Source organism: Lissotriton vulgaris, chromosome 5 (genome assembly GCF_964263255.1).
Source record: "Lissotriton vulgaris chromosome 5, aLisVul1.2, whole genome shotgun sequence".
Taxonomy (NCBI): domain Eukaryota; kingdom Metazoa; phylum Chordata; class Amphibia; order Caudata; family Salamandridae; genus Lissotriton; species Lissotriton vulgaris.
Window position 1 is genome coordinate 1481757897 of NC_141693.1, and position 21533 is coordinate 1481779429.

General features: G+C 44.8%; 1 protein-coding gene across 1 annotated transcript in view; it reads right to left on the reverse strand.

The window, feature by feature from the left end:
• The window catches only part of NFASC (neurofascin), a 371015-nt gene that overhangs the window by 231406 nt on the left and 118076 nt on the right, over positions 1-21533 (reverse strand). Inside the window, exons 12-14 of the mRNA XM_086923454.1 lie at positions 17367-17478; positions 17018-17184; positions 2757-2904 (exon numbers count right to left, since the gene is read on the reverse strand). Of these exons, the coding sequence (XP_086779580.1) occupies positions 2757-2904; positions 17018-17184; positions 17367-17478 (427 nt within the window). The remainder of the gene's footprint in view (positions 1-2756; positions 2905-17017; positions 17185-17366; positions 17479-21533) is intronic.

A 21533-nucleotide genomic window follows, 5' to 3' on the forward strand; every position in this document is an offset into this window, starting at 1 on the left:
GTCCATAAACACATTTAGACTAAATGACCTCATTGAAGCTCCTGGTGGGGCTGCTATTAAGCACATCTGCCCCCAGCCTGGTGTGAGTGGTACCTACCAACCCTTGAAGATAGGATGAGGTACACTTTGGTTCCTCCACACAAGCACAACCAAGGATCCACTGTCAAAGTGTAAGCAAAAAAAAGATCACAGCAGTGGCTTTTATGTGCTTGAGTCTACTGGGGCAAAGACAGGTAATAGAAACAAACAGAGCAGGCTGGCAGAGATTTACCAAGCAATGCCACTAATTTCGTTCAAAAAATTACACTGTTTGGTTAGCTTAACATTCTGAACATAGCCTGAAAAGAAACCTAGCTAAAAAAATTAAGTTTCACTTGGATCCAATTGCCAAGATCAATAAGGAGGAAGTCTTTTCACTATGAAAAATTGTAAATATACCTATAGAGTAGTCTTTTCCATTTCAAAATGGTTGAAAAGGATTTTCATCTTTTGCATTCTAATCACCAATAATTTACATATGGAATGCAGGCAGGAAACAGTTTTATTTTTACCAAAAGGCACAAGTGATGCTAACCAATGGTTAAGCAGGTTACGCTGTTTTAGACACTTGATTCTTCAGGTCTACGAACATTGATCAGTCAGTGCTTACTCTGAGGTCCCCATTACTGTTTTTTGTATTGGGATGGAGGGGCAGAATCTCCGATTCTGAGGACCAGAGCAGGCCAAAGCAATGTATGGTTAGGCCTCAGGGAGCCTTCCATGCCCCTCGCAGTGCACCAAGCGTCCAGGCTGTGCTCCTATCCACAATCCCTGTAGTGGCTACAGCAGGAGTTTGCTCTTCTTCACCTGGTGACACCAGGTCCTGAATGACCAGGTCCAGAGTTACCAGGCTATATATAATGGCTGTGTAACCGTCTAGGAGAGAGATAATGGCAGTCTGAACCACAATCTTGCGCAGGCTCATACAATGAGTCCTTCAGGGACATAACTGGCACTGTGCACACATCAAAAAATATGCTGCACATCACATATGGTGGGGAATAAAGCAGGAACCCCATTTATGGGAACTGCAATGAATTTATCGGGGGAGTTGTAAATCTCTCTTCACACTACAGGCACAGGTTAACAGGCCTGGGTCCTGACGACAATTATCAGTTGTCACAAGCTGTGAGTCACCCCATTCCCTAATGTAACGGCCAATAAATAAGCTTAAATATTGTAGGGCAAAACTTTCGGAACACGCTCCAAACAGAAGAGGTTACTCTCTAGTTTCAAACTGAAAAGCAAAACATGGAGTATCTCCACTGGACTCACTATCTGTCAAGGTAGGTCAAAAATGGTTGGAATTGTGGCACAGTTTTTCCTTTGCATTCTAGGGTGTCTTCTCCTACAACCTTAGGGGAGGTGGTAGATTATGAGGAATCAGTGCTGAACAAGGTGCCAAGGCAATCTCTTTAGTAAATATAAAACACTCATGTACTTGGAAGATTCTCCTTAAATAGTCCAAATATTCCCACATCATCAAAGTAGGCTCTCTCTTTTACATCCTTTTTGTATCTCAAGGCCTTCATGAGCATTTCCCCCCGTAGGTTTCCTCAAATAGGATTCCTGAAATGCATAACCAAAGGGATAAGGAACTTGACAACACGGTTGTTGTGGACCAAGTATGTGCTTTGGATTGATGTTTTATTATTACTGGTCTTGATGTTGACAGATGGCCTGCTCATCTTCTTTGAAGTTAGTATTAGTTACAAGAGCGGCACACTTATGCAGAATGGAACTGACAAAAAATAGAGCCAGCAACATGTGCCCAGACATAAGTGGAGTTTGTCTAGCAGGGTCTAGCGGTGAAATCCTGGAAACAAAGTATAGCAGTTTAACAATTGCGCCTTGCCAGATGTTTTCCATATTCAGAGTTGAATCTTTTACTCATTACCCCTTGGAAGAAGGAAGCTTCCTTTTATGTGCCAAACTCAGATTTTGTAAAGTGTCTTGTGCAAAAGAAGAACCTAAAATGGGCCTCCTCACCAAGCGATGCACGCTTCATTACTCAGAAAAACGATACAGTTGAACCCTACAATTTTGGTCCTGGTTGACTAAAAGCCCTCAACAATGTGATAGAGTGTTCTCCCCATATACTGAATGAAGACAAATGCTCTGTGGATCATTCCGCAAAAACATTTATTACGAAGAACTTGCTGCCTTTGGAAATACTCTTTCTTTGTCACTTTAATCAGGTTCAGTTGAATGGCTGATCAATGGAGTACAGTATAGGCCCAAAGGACAGTTTGAGCTGGAAGCCACAGCAGACTATCGCAGCATAAGAAAAAAACACTTTAAAGTTTACATTCTGTGCAGCTTGAAACCTTTAGTTAAAAAAATTAAAAAACAAAAATATAGCAGATGCTCTAAAGAGGACTTCCTGTTTTGACACATGGTAAAATAATGCAACACCTTCTGTAGGGGCAGAGCTTAGTACCGATCCAAACACTGACTAAGTGCTAAATGGGGGAAAACTGGCCATGTCTTAATCTTTTTTGTATCACCTTTACTTTAATGTAATAAAGATTCCCAGGCTGATACATAGAACATTCCAAGGCATGGTAATCGATGAAAACTCCAACACAGGGGAATCATGACAAATATGATAAATTGCTTTGGATTCGGAAGAAGAAACATAGCAAAATACAATCCTTAATAGTAACTAGCATGAAGACCAAATGGATATGCCCTAATGATTTGAAGACAGCACCCACCTGTTTCCAATATACAAGGGGACATCATCCTTTTGCCAGGTAACTGTGAGTTTCAAAGTTGGATCAAACTTGACCCGGCAGTCAAGTTGTGCTATAGATCCTCTCTTAGCAATCAGGTCCTCAGGCCCGTTCGCTATCCTGGTGGGGTCTGTGAAAAAAACATAAAGTATCATCTTTATATAGGCTTACATATTTAAGCACCCTTTGCAATCCACAAATCAAGACTCATCGACAATAACCCATTCTAGTGTAGTGAAGAGCTGTCTAAAACTCAACAGGAACTCAAAGCCCAGTGACTGCCTCAAAAAAAGAAAAAATGTATTTATCTGAAACAATAATTCCCCAGGTGGTAATCCTCCCCAAGATAATTAACTTGAAGTAATTCTGGGGATTCTGGTGAGAACTCAGGAAGTTCAAATTGTACACCAATATCTAATTATGTCTCTTCTCCTTAACTTTTTATTTCTAGGTTCGGCTACAATCATTTTGGTTCAGATAGCTCCAATTCAAATAGTTTTTGTATTTATAGTTTAGAGCCACAATGTTTCAATAATTCACTGTTTAAAATTGGAAGAAACCCTGATTACAGTGAAAACACTATTTCCCACCTCACTCCTTAGTTTTTTTTGTTGTTTTTTTTAATTTGTGGCAGACCTTTATTTAGAAAAGGGTGCACACAGCTAGTCAGCCAAACATCCGGAGGCATGGCAGCAAAATTAGAGCATCAAACTGTTTTGGCACACCCAGGAGAGCTGCTCAGGATAAGAGAGGTCAATTTTCTATTATAGTAAAACAGGATATTCACAGTAAATACTTAGTACTGTTCCATATGTTAAAAAAAGAAGAGAGAGAACAGTAAACAGGAGGGGGCCGGCTACAGGATCTAAAGTAGATACAATCACCGGGTGGGCAGGGAAGCAGGTCCAACTGCAGAGACACCCACATTTTAAAGCGAACAGTATAAGCAAACATACATTTTCGAAGACTCTAGACTAACGCCCCACCCGAAGATTCCAATGACAGGAGAGGCTGAGTGGCCACAGTCCCAGCCCCACCCCAAAGGTCCGAACAGTGACCCGATACACTGACCCCCTACCCAGGGAGAGAGGAGAAAGAAAAGTCCAGTCAAATTAAAAAGAGAAAAAAGGCCATAGAAACAAGGAACGGGAAAACAAAAATTCTCACCCGGCGGGAAGGGAACGCCGAGAAGGGGACCCCCGGCCACTCAGCCACTCACAGGATCATTACACCTCCGCAATGCGTGTAGAACCGCGGGTTCGCCACCAGTACAAGGGCAGGATGCTCTCCACTTCTATCGACCGGGTCGTGTCTGGATCCCCCGGCCGCCGTTGTTGCACTGCAACCCGGCAGGGTCAGTACTCGAAGTCCCGGCTCTCGATCAGCGTTAGGCCAAGAACTTCCACTCGATGTAACTCCGGCAATCCGGGTCGTAAGTTACCCAGGACCACACCGCCAGCATCAGCAACAGGTCACCCACACGAGGGCGAGGCGAAAAAGCAGGATTTGTAGCAGGATATTCAAGCGGCAGGAGGAGGTCGACGGAGCCGAGAGCTTATGCGGCCATCTTCGTTCGTCGCTAGGCTCCTCCTCACTCCTTAGTTTTAGTTCTAAATCCATATATGTGACTATCACCTTAATACCAAATTGGTCCTCCCAACTAATCATAATTTGCCGTTTGACAATCAACGAAAACGTTTTTCAATTTATTTTGGGAATCTTACACATAATCTACACTTAAGCTGTTTAGACAGGATAGAATTTAATTTCCTCATAGCTTAAAGAGTTTTATTTGGCTAATGCTTAATCTTGTGAAAAATGTCTGCATAATAGATGCGGTGAGCACACCCAGTTAACTAATCATTCTACCATATTTGTACAAAATAGAATACCAAATATATGAAGATTTGTTTCCTTACTACTGATGAATTGAACAAAATTGAGTAGTAATTCAAAGTCTTTTTGCAACTAACCTTAAAGAGCTAGGCTAGGTACTGTTCTCTAAGAACATTTCTCTTAAATGTAACGTTTAAATAGTGTCACTACAAAAAGTAACATTGTCACTGACAACTAGGGAACTCAATGTCCATACTGTTTCATTGGAGTGCATTAGGAGCTTTTCTATGCAGACTAAGGCAGAGGTTTAGGACAAAAGGTAATGCTTTATGGCTACACAACATTATTCCCAGCTCTAATCACATAACCACTGTCAGAGGAGAGGAGAATGCCCCTAACTCCCCAATACTTTTGTCCAGGTGCTAACATCCAGATCTTTTATTAGTTTTTCATCTGAGAAGATAAATTGAAGAATTTCTACAGGAGAACAGAAATAATCTTTCCATTGATTGCCTTAGTCACAGGGGATACTTGATGGGCACCTTAAGATTTGTAAAATTGTAGTAGTGCACTACCCAACACATTTATTGGCTTTATTACCTTTCTCGTTCTAAATCCCTCTTTGTTCTGCTATCAAATGATATTCTCAAGTATTTGTAGGACTTGGTATGCTACAAACTAATATTGTGACAAAACAGGAGCTTAAGAGGGATAATAGGACAGAGGGGCACTCTACACTCAAAGCCAATTACAACAACACAGCCCCAATGTCATTCACACCAGTACTCTTTTAAATGATCACTCTAAATAGAGACCCAATGGACACATATCAAAATTAAGGTTCCATACTGATCTAGTGCCGCAAATATATCCCATCAATGCCTACGTACTTCTGTATTACAGCATAAATACACATTGAGTCTTCTCTAGGTTGAGGACTAGGCTATTAGTTGCAGCATAAATGGACAGTACATTCAATGTTTGTTTTAGGCTAATAGGTTTCTGTTTGCAGATGAAGATGTCATCTGCGTAACAATATGCAGAGAAAGACTGTGACCAATCTTAAGAGAAAAGGCAATGTTTTTCTAATTCTATGTCAAGGTCACAAAGGCATTGATTAAGGAGGATTGATGTAAGGAGAGAGCCCTGCTGCACACATCAGCAACATTCAATAATATCATTGAGTCAAAATGTCCTAAATGCCAAAGTTTTACAAATAATTTGCTAATTAGTTTAATAAGACTATATGAGGCATAGAAACATAGACAGAGCACAGCACAAGGTAAGTAAACAGCTTATTGGTCCCAATCAGCAAAATTATTTTAATACAAAATTCGTGTAGTAAATTCTGCTCTGCAAACAATCTTCTTAGCAGTTGGTTTGTAGTTACAACATTGAAACAGCTACAGCCGACACGTGTTTCGTCGCCAAAGTGCGACTTTTTCAAGGCTTCAACGGAAAGATATGGTCAAAATTCGAAAAACGCATTTAATTTGGCAGGTCGGAGCAATGAGGTCTGGATAAAGTTTGTCCAGATCAAGAAAAAGTATTTGTAATTATATCTTGGTACTGAAATCACATCTGCACATCGGTTTTCTTCGTATTATAAATCCAATACTGTAGCACAGTCAATAAATGAAAGTTTTCGGCCACACTGGCCTCAAAGTCAATTCTCAAAGCACATGATGCCACGCAAAGACCCTCTGTCGAGCAGCTTTTAATTGTTAATCGGCCCTCTGGTGGGGGACAAACTTTACCGCACTTTGAGTTAGATATACCATTTACAAACTGGATTTGGATGACATTTCAAGTCAAGTCAAGTCAAAAAAATGTATATAGCGCGCTACATACCCAGAGGGTCTCAAGGCGCTTGAAGAGGGGTGGGGAATTACTGGTCAAATATCCATGTTTTAAGTTGCTTTCTGAATGCTAGGTGGTTCTGAGTAAGGCGAAGGTGAGTGGGAAGTGAGTTCCAGGTTTTAGCTGCCAGGTAGGAAAAGGATCTACCTCCCATGGTGGTTTTGTTAATGCGAGGTACAGTGGCAAGGGCTTGGTTGGATGATCGTAGCTGGCGTGAGGGGGTGTAGAAGGACAGTCGTGTGTTGAGGCATTCTGGTCCGATTTCGTAGAGTGCTTTGTGTGCGTGGGTTAGGAGCCGGAAAGTGATCCTCTTATTGACGGGGAGCCAGTGGAGGTTTTTCAGGTGACCAGAGATATGTTCTTTGCGCGGGATGTCTAATATGAGCCTGGCTGAAGCGTTCTGGATTCGTTGGAGTTTTTTCTGGAGTTTAGCAGTAGTACCGGCGTAGAGGGTGTTTCCGTAGTCCAGTCGGCTCGTGACCAGAGCGTGGGTGACCGTTTTCCTAGTTTCGATGGGGATCCAACGAAATGTTTTTTTGAGCATGCGAAGAATGTTGAAGCAGGATGAAGAGACGGCGTTGACTTGTCTATTCATTGAAAGTGAGGAATCCAGGATGACGCCCAGGTTCCGTGCGTGGTCCGTCGGGATGGGTGCTTTTCCAAGGGCTTCTGGCCACCAAGAGTCGTCCCAGGCAGAGGGGGAGGTACCTAAGATAAGGACTTCTGTTTTATCTGAGTTCAGTTTCAGACGGCTGTGTTTCATCCATTCGGCTACTTCTTTCATTCCTTCGTGTAGGTTAGTTTTGGCGGTGCTAGGGTCATTGCCGATTTATGATTAAAAGCTGCTTGATAGAGGGTCTTTGCATGGCATCACGTGCTTTGAGAATTGACTTTGAGAGCACACCTCCCAGAAGACAACTGTGGTTTTGACCCCAGGGCCCCTAATAACCCCATCTGGAATCTCCGTGCTGAACTACGGCTGGGACGTGAGGGAAGGTCCTTAATAGGGGGGGCCCACTTCCTGGGCGGCCTAGAGATAGTGCACAGTCTGCCTCTGCCATCAGGAGTAACCACGGGACTGATACTGCATGGCACTGGCGCTGGAAGGGAAGGAACACAGTCACACCCTGCTGACCCACCATGGCCCAAATTTAGCCTGATTATTGAGGGAGAGTCCCTGGACCCAAGGGAGGTGACTTCTCACCATGCGAGAATGGAGCCCACAATCAAGGATATTTTGCAGAAGCCTGGCTCTAGGTGGGCGGATGGAAGTGGCCCCAATCAGCTGCCTGCCCAAACCCAAGAGAAGGAAATGGCCCCTGAGGGCGAGCAAACAGAGGAACTGATCACTCGCAGCTTCCTGGAACAAATTGTTGTCACTCTCTGGGAAGACTTTGCGGGCCTAAGACAGGATGTCACCTCTGACATTAAGCGGTACAAAAGGGGGTGGTAATGGACAGAGCATCTGAACCAATCAAACACTCACACCCAGTCAAAAGATCTGGGTTTAATCCATCACCATCCCCTTTTGTACCGCTTTTGGCCGCCATAAGTGTGGCAGGGTATGCTCAGACGTGAGTCCCTTGCTCACTTTGCCACTGGATTCAAGCAATCCCGGCTGAAGACGGCTGGAATTCCAGAAACCGGTCCTCGGAAGCTTGTTTCCGGTCCAGGGAAGACATGGCTTGGCAGTTCGGGCTGGACTGTTCCCATGAGGCACAGGGTCAGACTGATTTGCATATAGCCATGTCTGAACTGGGGTGGCAGAGTGGGCTAAAGAACAGTGATGGATTAAACCCAGATCTTCTGACTGGGTGTGAGTGTTTGATTGATTCAGATGCTCTGTCCATCACCACCCCCTTTTGTACTGCTTTTGGCCGCCATAAGTGTGGCAGGGTATGCTCAGACGCGAGTCCCTTGCTCACTTTGCCACTGGATTCAAGCAAGCCGGGCTGAAGACGGCTGGAATGCCAGAAACCGGTCCTCGGAAGCTTGTTTCCGGTCCAGGGAAGACATGGCTTGGCAGTTCGGGCTGGACTATTCCCATGAGGCACAGGGTCAGACTGATTTGCATATAGCCATGTCTGAACTGGGGTGGCAGAGTGGGCTAAAGAACGGTGATGGATTAAACCCAGATCTTCTGACTGGGTGTGAGTGTTTGATTGATTCAGATGCTCCGTCCATCACCACCCCCTTTTGTACCGCTTTTGGCCGCCATAAGTGTGGCAGGGTATGCTCAGATGTGAGTCCCTTGCTCACTTTGCCACTGGATTCAAGCAATCCCGGCTGAAGACGGCTGGAATGCCAGAAACCGGTCCTCGGAAGCTTGTTTCCGGTCCAGGGAAGACATGGCTTGGCAGTTCGGGCTGGACTGTTCCCATGAGGCACAGGGTCAGACTGATTTGCATATAGCCATGTCTGAACTGGGGTGGCAGAGTGGGCTAAAGAACGGTGATGGATTAAACCCAGATCTTCTGACTGGGTGTGAGTGTTTGATTGATTCAGATGCTCCGTCCATCACCACCCCCTTTTGTACCACCTCTGACATTAAGCAGATCAGAACGGAAAAACAGGAACTGGGCGACTGCGTGGACTCACTTAAGAGATCCGGCGACCATAGAGAAGAGGCGCTAGCTGACCATGCCCGGGAGCTGCTGGAACTTGAGAGACCGCAACGAGTAACTCTGCCTCTACCTGGAGGACCTTGAAAACCGGTTGAGGTGATCCAACATACGCATTAAAGGTGTGCCACTCCAGGTGGACGGCGGAAAGCTGGAGGAGTTGGTGATTCGTTTTCTACGACATGCTGCGCCTGTGCTTGGGGAAACGGAGATTATCTTGGATCATACTCCGCGCTCAAGCCCAGGTCAACAACGGGACATCCTTACCTGCCTTCATTCATACAAATAGAAAGAAGTCATTATGAATGCAACCCGGGACAAAGCGACCATCTCGTTCGAGGGCCTTCAGGTCAGAATCTATCAGGACCTCTCACCCCTCACTCTGCTGCAACGTAAAACTCTGAAACCAGTTACGACTCACCTGCGAGACAATGGAATCCGCTATCGCTGTGGGTACCCCTTCAAACTGAACTTTGTGTGGAACATGGAGATGCAGGCAGTGCGGTCACTAAAAGAAGCACAAGAAGTACTCGGAATTAACCTGGAGGAGGGGGGTGCTTTGGAGTCTCACATGAAGACACATCATCCAGGGGGCCACCGAAACGGGGTCAGCAGCATGGGGCTGGGAGTGAGAAGTGAACAAGACCCTCTGAGTTGGAAAGCCAGAAAGAAAGAGAAGCTCTACTTTGGCAATTACAGAGTCAAGATGTCACAGGAGAGACCTCCAATGTTTGAATTAAAGGCCATGTATCCTTCTTCTGTTCACGAGCTGCTGAAGGCCGCTGGCGTAGCCCGGGTGGATAACGAAATCAGCCTCAGTAGATGGAGCTCTTTCCCCCTGAGATGAAGACCGACCGTCGGTCATATGGACCCATGCACGATGGTGAGACCAACACCCACCGAAGGGCTGTTCTCTTGTTATATTTGTTTCCCTTGTTCTGCTCTTCTCTTAATTTCTCCCCTCTCTTTCTCTCCCTTCAGTATTCAGAGTCATTTTCCCCACAGTTAGAGATTGGGAATCAGCTAGGTAAGACGGTGACACAAAGGGGCGCCTTGTTTGGAAGAACCACAGATTCACGGGGTAGTCTCTAACAGACACAGGGGGCCTCCTCTTGGGGAGGTCCTTCTTGGGATTCCCCACAGTACTAAATTCTGGAAGGTCTTAGCATAAGGTCCTCCATTTGGGGCACTAGTATTGGGATCATCGTAGCTCCCTTCCCCAGACAACGGATGGGGCTAGGGTTGGAGATGACTCCCACGGTCACATCACTACTGTCCACCGTCCCCCGATTGGTGCAGGTTGGGGGAGGGAGGCCGTAAACCCCCTCATAAATCTATCTACGGCACATTCCGTGGCTTTCCCTTGAACCTCCCGATGACATCTCTTAAGGTCCTGATACTACGCTTTAATGTCCGGGCCTTAATTCACCTAACAAACAGCGCACACTTCTTGCACTGCTTAGAGACACAAAATGTGACATTTGCCAACTAGAAGAGACTCACATAATGCGCACAGACTGGAAACGCCTCCAGTCCAAATGATTTGACTGACAATATTTTTCCTCTGTGGCCGGGAAGAGGACAGGATGACCATCCTCTTAGCAACACACTTTCCAGGAACGGTGCTAAGCACACATGCAGAAACACCAGGTAGAATGTTAGCGTTACGGGTGGCACTGGGGAATCATACATATACTATAGCCTCCATCTACAGCCCAAAAGAACATCAGGAAGCATTCCTTCGGGAATCACTGACCTCCATCCTCTAATCCCCAGATGAGGAGCAAATACTGGGAGGATATTTTAACATAGTAACCGACCCCCAAATGGATAGGTGTGTGCAACGGGTAGGGCATTCTGGGTAATTCTCGGACTCTATGACATAAAGGCTGGGAGAGGTTGGATTGACGGACGCCTGGAGGCACCACTATCCCACTGCTTGGCAGTACACATTCTTCTCTGTGGGCCACCAAACCTTTTCGCACATAGTTCTTTTTGTGACATTCCTACAAGTCACGAGGGACTCGTGAGAGGTCACGATAGGGACATATGCTCTCTCAGATCAATCCCCGATTTCCCTTGTTTTACAGTTAGCCAGGGGACCCCACGCCAGAGAAAATGGAGATTAAATCATAAACTGCTCACATATGACACAAATATTCAGAACTCCGGGAAGCCATACAAACTTATTTAACAACCAATGATGATGGCTCGGCTTCTGTTTCCCTGGTATGTGATACACTGAAGGCTGTTATACGATGGCGGTTTTTAGTTATTGCAGGTAGCTTGAAGAATGATAGGAGAGGCAAAAGGGAACACCAGGAGTCACAGATTAGGGAGTTAGAGGGGGTACATCGCGCACTGGCTCGGCCCAAACCAGGCACCATCTCAACACTGCACAAAAGCAACTGAGGGCCTAGAACTGTGACTGTATGCCCTCCTGCGCACTAAACAGCGTCACTATGAGGGTGGAACCAAGGCCGGGAAACTTCTGCCACATCTGCTTCACTCTCAGACAAATGTGCGTCGCATTGCATTGATCAAAAACTTCCAAGGCGAGATCCGTCAATCTGACACCGCCATTGCTGCTGAATTCGAGTCCTTCTATACTGCTCTCTACTCGGCAGATCGCTTAGATCCAGAGGCAGCTGAGGCTTATGTGAGTCAGGAACCAGTGGCCTCCCTCCCGTCCTCAGACACAACTAAACTAGATGAGGATATCCACCCAGAGGAGGTCTTAAGAGCCATTCAGGGAATACTTCAGGGAAAGCACCAGGGGAAGACGGTTTTTCAGCCGATTTTTAAAAAGTCTTTGCCTCCAACTTCATCCAGCTGCTCGCTCGTCTTTTTAACTCATTCAGCGAAACTGGGGCCCTGACCCTTACCAGGTCTATGGCGGAGGTGGTCGTGATACCTATGACCCATTAGATTGTGCTTCTTACCGCCCCATATGATTCTTGAGCTGGGTGGACTGTATATACAGTGGCCCAGTAGCGCGCATCAGGGTGAACGGGGTTGCTTCTCGGCCCCTTTAGATCATGAAGGGTGCCCAGCAGGGGTGCCAGGTATCACCTCTGCTTTTTGCTCTTTACATGGAGCCATTTGCTAAAAGCGTCCACCAACATCCCACTATCACCAGGACCCGGATGAGAGAGAGGGAACTCAAAGTTTCGCTTTATGCAGACAATGTCGTGCTCTTCCTCATGCAGCCGCTCAATTCCTTACCTCCCCTCCTAGGAGAAACATAGGTCTTTAGCAAAGACCATAGCTTTTAAAATCAACTAGCGGGCCGTTCCCATTTACGCTGGCTTTAGAAGGAGTCCCCTACCTGGGCTTCAGATTTTCCCCACGATTGAAAAGACGGCCCAGGTGAATTATTGTACGCTCTTATCTGAGATTTGGGGGTAGCTACTGACTTGGAAGAAACACACAATGTCGGGGTTAGGCAGACTTGCAGCTATTAAAATCAGTCTCTTGCCACGCATCTTGTATGTGATGCAGACTCTCTCACTGCAACCCCCCCAACGGCTGGTGGCCCAGCTGCTGCACTTTATCTGGGACTTTTATGGGGCGAGAGAAGAGCCCGTCAGCAAACGTATTTGAGGCTGGATGATGGGGGGCTCGGGGTTCCGCACCTGGAGCGATACTTTCAGGCAGCACAATTGTGATACATGATCGAACGGTATAAATTAGAGTCAGAAAAACACTGGTGTTTTATGGATCGTTCAATCACAGGTATACATATTTGAAAGGTGCCCTGCCTCTCTGAACGACATCGCCCAAGTGATGTTTATGTTTCCCCAGTTTTACGAGCCACCCTCGGGTGTGGGATAGAGTGCATGAGCCTTGTGGACTCTCATGTCACCACTGACCCCCTTTAGAGGAAATCCGGACTTCCCTCCACGCTAGAGAAGGGAATAGCCATCTAAAATGGCAGGAGACCAATTGCAAAAGAATTGGGGATTGTTTTGATGAGAAGGAAATATTGGAATTTCACCAACTCATTTTAGACTTTGGAGTCCACAGGGATGCATACTGGCAATATCTTGCTTTGGGACACTGGGTGACTCGAGCTCAGGTCTACCCCCACGCTAGTCACCCACTAACTAAGTTTGAACAATGGTACATAACCTGAAATTAGGATAAGCGGCTGCTCTCAGATATATACATCTTCCTCAATGCACCTAAACATAGTACTAAATCCCCTGTGCAGCACAGGTGGGATTCTGAACTTGAACATGAGTTCTCCCCCAGAGAATGTCATGATATTAGTCATAAGGCTAGGGCTTACTCCTGTAGCACAGCCGTGAAGGAAATGTTTCTCAAAATAGCACATTACTGGTACTACACCCCAGCCAGAATTGCATGATGGAAGCCTGGAGGAGACAATCTTTGCTGGCGTCGCTGTGGACAGATTGGCACTCTCACACATGTTCTCTGGCAATGATACAAGCCTACTGGGACTCAATCATGCGGTATATAGACACCATCTACAGCGTAGAAATACCCAGATTCCCCAGCTATATCCTATTAGGACTACCTAACACGCTTACATACCCCCTCAAGTCCTGCCGAGGGAGAGTGATCACGTTAGTGATGGACTCTGCTAAGCAGGTGCTGCTGTCTAAATGGGGAACATAAGAGATACGCAGCAACGGCTCGTGGAGGGAGTTACGGTGGGGCAGGAGGGTGGGGAGGGGGAGGGGCAGGGCGGAGGTTGCTAAAAACCGGCATATGGATAATTGCAGGTAAGTAAACAATTTAATTAATAAAACGAATTTCGTAGTGCGCCTTGCATCGCAAAATGCAATGCAGTGCGAGCTACGAAATTCGTTTTATTAATTAAATTGTTTACTTACCTGCAATTATCCATAAGCCGGTTTTTAGCAACCTCCGCCCTGCCCCTCCCCCTCCCCACCCTCCTGCCCCACCGTAACTCCCTCCACGAGCCGTCGCTGGAGATACGAACTAGACTGGGCTGGTTACATAATGTATGGGAGGTGGTGGGCATGGAAAAGATTACGGCAAGTCTCACACATACACTCTCCAGATTCAACAAAAACTGGGGCACAACATAGAATTTTTATCTACGGAATTTACTGAACTTGTGTGCCGGGGATACCTCCAGGTCTTCCAACTCACTAAGGCAAATCCCCCCACGGAAGACCACACCTACACATGATAAGACAACCCCTTTGAATTCACAAGTTTACATTACTGGGATAACGATCACCCCAGCTACCCGGTCTCCTATCTTCTCCGACATCCCCCTACACTCTAGCTCCTCTCACCCCAGCTACAAAGTTAATCATCTTCCTATCGTTCCCCACCGGCCAGTGGATGTAGGTGGCGGCTACTGTTATTTTTGCATTCTTAAGATAATAAAAAATAATTTAAACCATAAATTGCCGACATTCTGACATTGTAAGGATATCTCAATTCCAACTCCGCCAATTTGACCCTTCTAATATAGAATCACAAGGATCAATGGGAAGAAAGCAACAGTCCAATAAGATCCTCACTCAGGTCAACTTCAGCATGATGAATGATAATCGTGGGTCTGTCGGTGGCCGTTTTAACTTGGGCCCGCCATCTTGCTCCACCAACTCAGAAGTGTCTGTCCAATCTTAAATCAGATTTACTTCTATTCAAAGACGTTCTGGCATTTAAGTAAACAGATACAATACAAAGGGCCTCAAAATACTGTCCTATTAGTATTTCTAGTATAGAGTCAAGTATTGTCCAAGCTCAGTATCATGGTTATTACCAGAAGGAAGGCAGTAATTTAAAAGCACCATCTCTAATGTCCCACATGCTTCATCTATCTGCAACCAAGAGTGCAGAGCTAGCATGTTAGCACAGGCAGTCACAAATTACTCAATTTCACAATATTTGTCTAGGTATCACAATTATTAACAGCTCCTGGGTCGACCCTCCAACCTTTAAAGCATGGTTAACAAATTGTTTAAACAATTATAGAGTTCAATGCCCAGCTCTTGCCAAAACAAAGTTACTTAGATATTCAAGACCCACATCATGAAGGTTGCACAGCAATGCCACAACATTTCATGAGATAACAGGGGGACAACAAAATAATTGCTTCTAAACTCTACTATTTTTACTGCCTACGCAGGGTCACACATACTTGCAGGATCTGCATTTATGATGTCTCATTATCATTCACTGAACACATTCAGTGAATAGCCCTTCAGAGATGGCTCTTCACTATGCTTGGAGTCAGGGACATATTATCCCACCTTTATTATCTCCAATGAAATTGAAAAGCAATCAAAAGGTTGTTTATTGTCCACTACTGGTGAGCCTGAAGACTCAAATCATCAGACCAGTGTTCTAACTCATCAAATGTTACTTTCTTCTGATTCACCTCTCTAGGCATTTGGGTATTTTTGTTACCAGTTCTGCTCTCTGGAAGCAAGTCTCATCACAGCACATGCAGTCTTCAACATAGAGCATAACATAATCAATGAATTGCCTTAAGTACAAATGTACCTTAATTGTATTACTATTTTAGGCAATCGGGTAGACAGCCAGTCTCCAATAAGGGAAAATAGGGTAGGCTGGTTATCAATTTGGAAAGTATACCCTCAGTAAAGAACTACTGTAACAGTTAAGTAAGTTTTCCTCCACGAGAAGGCATACTCTCAAGGTTTACAACTTTTCCTCCATCCACAAGGTATTTGGGAATAGGGCATTTCAACTCAAAAGGATTGCCTTGATATGCCTTACCAATTGCATCAAAGTCAATAATAGTGGGGGAAATAGCAGAATTGAAGTGGCGTCTTCACCCCTCTCTGAACAGCCTCTAGAGAATTGTGAATGAGCTCCAATTGCTGTTTGATACACATTTTTATAGACTAACATTCCATCTGGATGTCATTCCACATTCAAAGGATGTTTCATTATTATTAATGGTCCATTTTGTTTGGTATGTGATGCATATCTTTGCCTTTTCCACTAAATCCTATTTCTCTCTGAGCCAAGTCACTTAACATCATAAACTGTGATCAACAGAGCAAATTCTTTTCTCTTCATTGATGAGCCGATGGCATCTCATGGTGCTGACCAAGACATTTGAAAACCAGTAACGCAACCAGTCACCAGCCCAAGCTGAAACATTCCTAGGGCACTTTTATTCAACCCTGCTCTCTGAAAAATTTCTTCCCTCCACCCACTTAGTAATCTCTAGAGACTTCATTGTCTAACTAGATGAAGATTCAATTGTCTCGACCAAAATGTAATGTCCAAAAGCGCCTCAGCCAACAAAGTCTATAGCCTGGGATACCACTCTCCAGTAAATTTGCAAGTGAATAATGTAAGTCTCACCCCAGTCACAGAATCAGACCACGAGCCCTACCTTTTGCCAAGCACTGTCCAGCATCCTAACATCAATCAAAACAGTCAAAAAGAAACTGCAGCCATTCCTTATCCTATTCCTGAGCATTACTCTACATTCAACTCTCGGAAAACGAATTGCAAGACACCATGAAGTGGAACTGCCTTAAAAGCTTCCCCCCTAAACTTACAATTAAACCAATAACTTTATTAAAACACAACTCAAGTTCTTCTTTTCCCCTCCTTTCATACTTTAACAACTTTAGTTTTTATCTTCCTCGCTATCCTACAGCATCTTTCTTCCATTTATCTCATATTATCAGCACTCTTTTGAAGCTTTCTCTGGATACTGTAAAGCTGTATGTGAATAACACAGCAGATGAAGAATCTAGGCCACCTCAGGAGTGCATTAGTGAACTTTACTTTATCTTGTAATATGAAACATAAATTAACGAGCTGCTTCCCATCGAAAAGCTGTGAGCCAGCTCACAAAGTATAATAGGAACATAGATGAAATGCAGGGAGATACAAAAAAACTCTGTTTATTGGGTAAACCAGAGCTCACTACCTTACCTTTCACCTCTAGGGTGACCTGATTCTCTGCTTTGCCCAGGGTGTTAGTGGCCACACATGTGTAGACACCCTGGTCATCCTTTCGGGTAATGATGATCTCCAAGCTTCCATTCTCATACACTCGATAATTTCCACCATCCAGTTTACTGGTCCGGCCATTCTTAAACCTCGAAACAGAGAATAGGAACATGTGAGACAGAGGGTAATTTGTGGAGTGTGGAAGATTGCTACTCCTTTCAGGAAAGCAGCTGATGGTGAGAACGTGAGTGAGATGTGCTTGAAGGTGGGCAAAAGTGGCGTAAAAGGACAAGGTCGACACTAAATCAGCTCTGTTAATACCAGTTCTTACCAGCGCAGAACTGGAACGGGTGAACCAAAGAAAGGGCAGTCTAGTCGAGTCCGATTGTATTCAATGACTTTGATGAGTTGATTGCGAGGATTAAGCATTCGAGAGGGCACATCTAGGAGAAATAGAAAAGAAGAGAAAGATCAGTGTGGGCTTAGCTCTGGCAGCAACCAGGTTTACAGCAGAAAAGATCACTGGCATAGTCTCACACAAATGAAAGTAGACCACAACATTAATTATTTCATCTTCAAATGTCACTTCTAACATCTTAGGCATGCCATTGTTTTAGCTCACTAGGGAATTTTAATGACTTCCTTTCAGCACAACCAACAACAAAGCAACTTGCCTTTAACTTTGGCTATCTGGCATAAGTATATTCTTTGGAGCATCAGAATGTTAGAAAATACCAGCAGGCATACAATCGCAAACACACATGCCTTTATCTTCTCAATGAAAACAGGGCCTGGAATCAGATAAGCCATGCATGAATATTTTGAAACGTGGAGCTAACAAACCTCAGATGGATTCCTGAAAAGATAGCCATATGTTTTTTCATAGCGGCCAGGCAATGTCTTGAGAGTGATTCTTAAAGAATGTTGAGGACTAACTCCAAGTGACTGCTTTGCAGATTTCAGTGATGAGACTTTAGTGGTATTATTGGCAGGTGGTATCGGTAAGGGAAGAAGGTAAGTACATATTATGAAATCTAGATAAAATGTTTTTTTTCAGATATTTTTTAAATGCCCAAGTCTGAATGATATAAGAACCTGCTCTTTGAACTAAATTTTGAATTTGAAGTGTATATGAACAGGTAATAAAGCAGTCTAATTCTGTTTCTTTGGAGAAATAAACATTAAATTCTATAGAAGTGTCTTAAGCGTTGCTACGTTAGCCTTGAAAGGAGCTTTGGAAATAATATGTATGTGTTCACTACAAACTCCTAATAAAAAAAAAACTAGAACAGTGAGGGGAATGTTTCTTTAGAGTGATGGACTTCCACTTCCTGTGAAATGAGTGCAATAACTCAAAGGAGCAATATGTGTGCTGATATTATTAAATGGAAAAAGTTATTTACATAGCTTATTTTGCTATTACTTGTTTGGTGATATACTTTCTGTTTGCTGAAGGACACTTGGTAGCAAACAACACTGTGCCAGTCTCAAATTGTTTGTTCTATTCAAATAAATCATGCTTTTGGTATTTGGGTGATTGCTTTTGCTGTTGGCTGGGAAGATCAGTGAACTAATTGGTAATGAGATGAGATTTCACAATGGAATTCTGAAACAACCATTGGCCGAAAATCGGAATGGTCTGAAATCCAGCGTAATCCCTGTGAAAAACCTTTAAAATGGTTTACATAAGATGAAATTCAATAACTTACAAGTTACCTACCTTCGGTAACGAGGTATATGGTAGAGACGTTGTCTAGCCGCAGATTCCTTAACTTAGAATATCCCTAGGCGTCAGACTGGATTCGGGAATTTTTTGCAGCAGCATCTCAGCGTGCCGGGGGACGGCGCCACACGATCCCGCCCTGACGTCGTCCACGTACGTGACGTCAGCGAGGTCATATAAGTCCTTCCCGGCACGCTGACGTCAGTTTTCTTCGGGGAAACTTTTCCGCAGCACAGCGAGGAGCCACCAATAAAATAACTGTGAAAGTATGGGAACAGTGTGTGAGGGATGAAAATCCGTGAATAAAGAAGGAGGATGGTGGAAGACACCATCGTAAAAGGCAGAATTAGACACTGCCTACATATAAGTGGAAGCTGCAAGAAAGAGCCCCGCAAGCTAAGCGAAGACCCTTCCCCGAGTGCAACAAGGGAAGAACATCTCAACAGACAGAAATAGACTGATAGTGCCATGTAGAACTGTGCCATCTAGTAAGAACGGAACACAGAAAGAACGACAGTCCGTTGTAGGAAGGTATGAAAAGACTGGCCTTTTCCCTATAATAACGGAGGTTGAAAACTGAGCACAACCGACCCTCAAAGAGGATGACCACAGGGGGACCAGGACCCTGAGTTAGTAGAGAAGACGGAAGGGAAGGTAACTGGAGAGGAAAACAAATCTCGTGAATCAAAAGGAAGGAAAGGAAAGAAGCCCCTCAGCAAAAGTTAACTGTATATGAAATCACTTAGGGGAGTGCAACAATCTGAACCCCCTAGAGAGTTAACCCAATGGCAACTGAAGAGGCCAGTGGAGAACATCACTCGACAAGGTCCTCGCAGAACGGGGAGGCTGGGTGGGCGTTAAGGAATCTGCGGCTAGACAACGTCTCTACCAGATACATCGTTACCGAAGGTATGTAACTTGTACATCTGATAGAGACATCTAGCTGCAGATTCCTTAACTTAGAATAGATACCACAGCCATACCTCAAAAGGGAGGTCGATCTGCGACAGAACAACAGAAAGCGCCAAGCATCTGATCCGGCAACAGAGTGACAGATACAGGGGGAAAGCTGTGGCGGAACAGTCAGACAGCAACCCAAGCAGCTCGAAAGAGCAGAAATAACAGGATAGAAGATAACCTAAAAACGCCAGAATGGCGCCACACCATACCAGTATAAAATGACAGGTAGAACGTCATGAGCCCTATACCAGAGCAAAGAAAGAGAGAGAAAGAGAGAGAGAGGAAGAAGGACCAATCTCCGATCAATGGCGCACAATGAGTACACCGACCAGAGCTCGAAATGAACTTGAAGAGATGCAGCCAGAGCCTAACAGACTAGTCTTTCAAAAGGAAGTCTAAGGAGCCGGTGTCAAGAGCCCAAAGGCAAGCAAGAGCTAGAACCTCCGCAATGCATCGGGAATAGCAGGCAGGACAAGAAACATGCTAAGTGCACACTCAATCCCCAAAAAGGGTAATTAGGGGCAATTAGCATCAATTCAAAACCGCTGAAGCAGGTAGAATTAAGCGGCAGGAAAACGGCCATAGAGACCTTAAAGTGGCTTACACAAGAAGCATAAGAGTGCCCGACCGGGCAATATGAAGCCACAGTGGGAAACAACCCACAATATAGATTCACAGGCAGTAGTCAAGGACCACTGCCATCAGAAGAGCTGTCCGGCAGGAGTAGCTTTAACAATAGTATGTGAAAATGTGGAAAAAAGGCATATCCGAAGGAAGTGGCTCAAAAACACCAACTTAACGAATGGTGGGAAAAGTCTCAGAATCCGAGACCAACACTCCAGAAAAGACACGTACAGCATCGAACACCAAAAAGGGAGCATATATCAAATTGGGAAATCCCCCCAGCAAGCAGAAGCAAGGAGGAACCTTTGGCAAACTGGCAACAACTCAGAAAAGCTCCCCCACACATGGGGATATTGGTCCGGACCTTGTAGCCTCAAAAGAGGTGGTGACGTAGGAAGAGGAATACCAAGGCAACCGGACTGTATACAGAAATGTATAAACATATAATTATGTAGAGACAGAACTAGCCAGGAGCAAGATGTCCATATCGGATTATAGCTAGTACAGTAAGGGCAGGTAAGAGATGTTTTTGAAGAGGAGACCATGAAACCTCCCAAGGAGGTGGATGACTATGGTGTAAGCAGATGGCATCAGGAGAAAACACATAGAACACCGTACAATGGACCACCAAGCGACGCATGGAGTCCACAGGCTCTCCAAGCCCAGGTGAGATAAGCAAAGCTATATAATAGCATACAAGTACCACACATGGAGTATGCATACCCCAAACAACGGGGAACACCTCTTAGGGAAATAAGCCAAGCCAAAAGTGAGCAGTAACGAACTGAACCCGTGAACATGAGTTCCGAGCTGCATTACATTACTCAGCTGAGCCACCAGCTCAATACCACAGTCCGAGGACTAGACACAGCAACCTGTGGAAAATGGCCACAGCAGGCCAACACGCAGCTCAAAACAAAACACATCCAAGGGATGCCAATAAAAGGGTAATCACCCTTGACCACAGACAAAGAAGACATAAGGCTCACTGCTCATGTTAAACACAGGATGCGGAACGAAAAAGCACCACCACGGAGGATAGGCCTACGAAGACCTAAGTGGGAGGACGAAAGCCAGCAAGGAGCTCGTGAACCGCAGACTCGGCGTGAGCATCAAACAGCAAAACCCCATCAAAGGGTAAGTCAACCAGTTGCTCCCAGATGTTTTCAGGGAAGACGCTATTTCGCAACC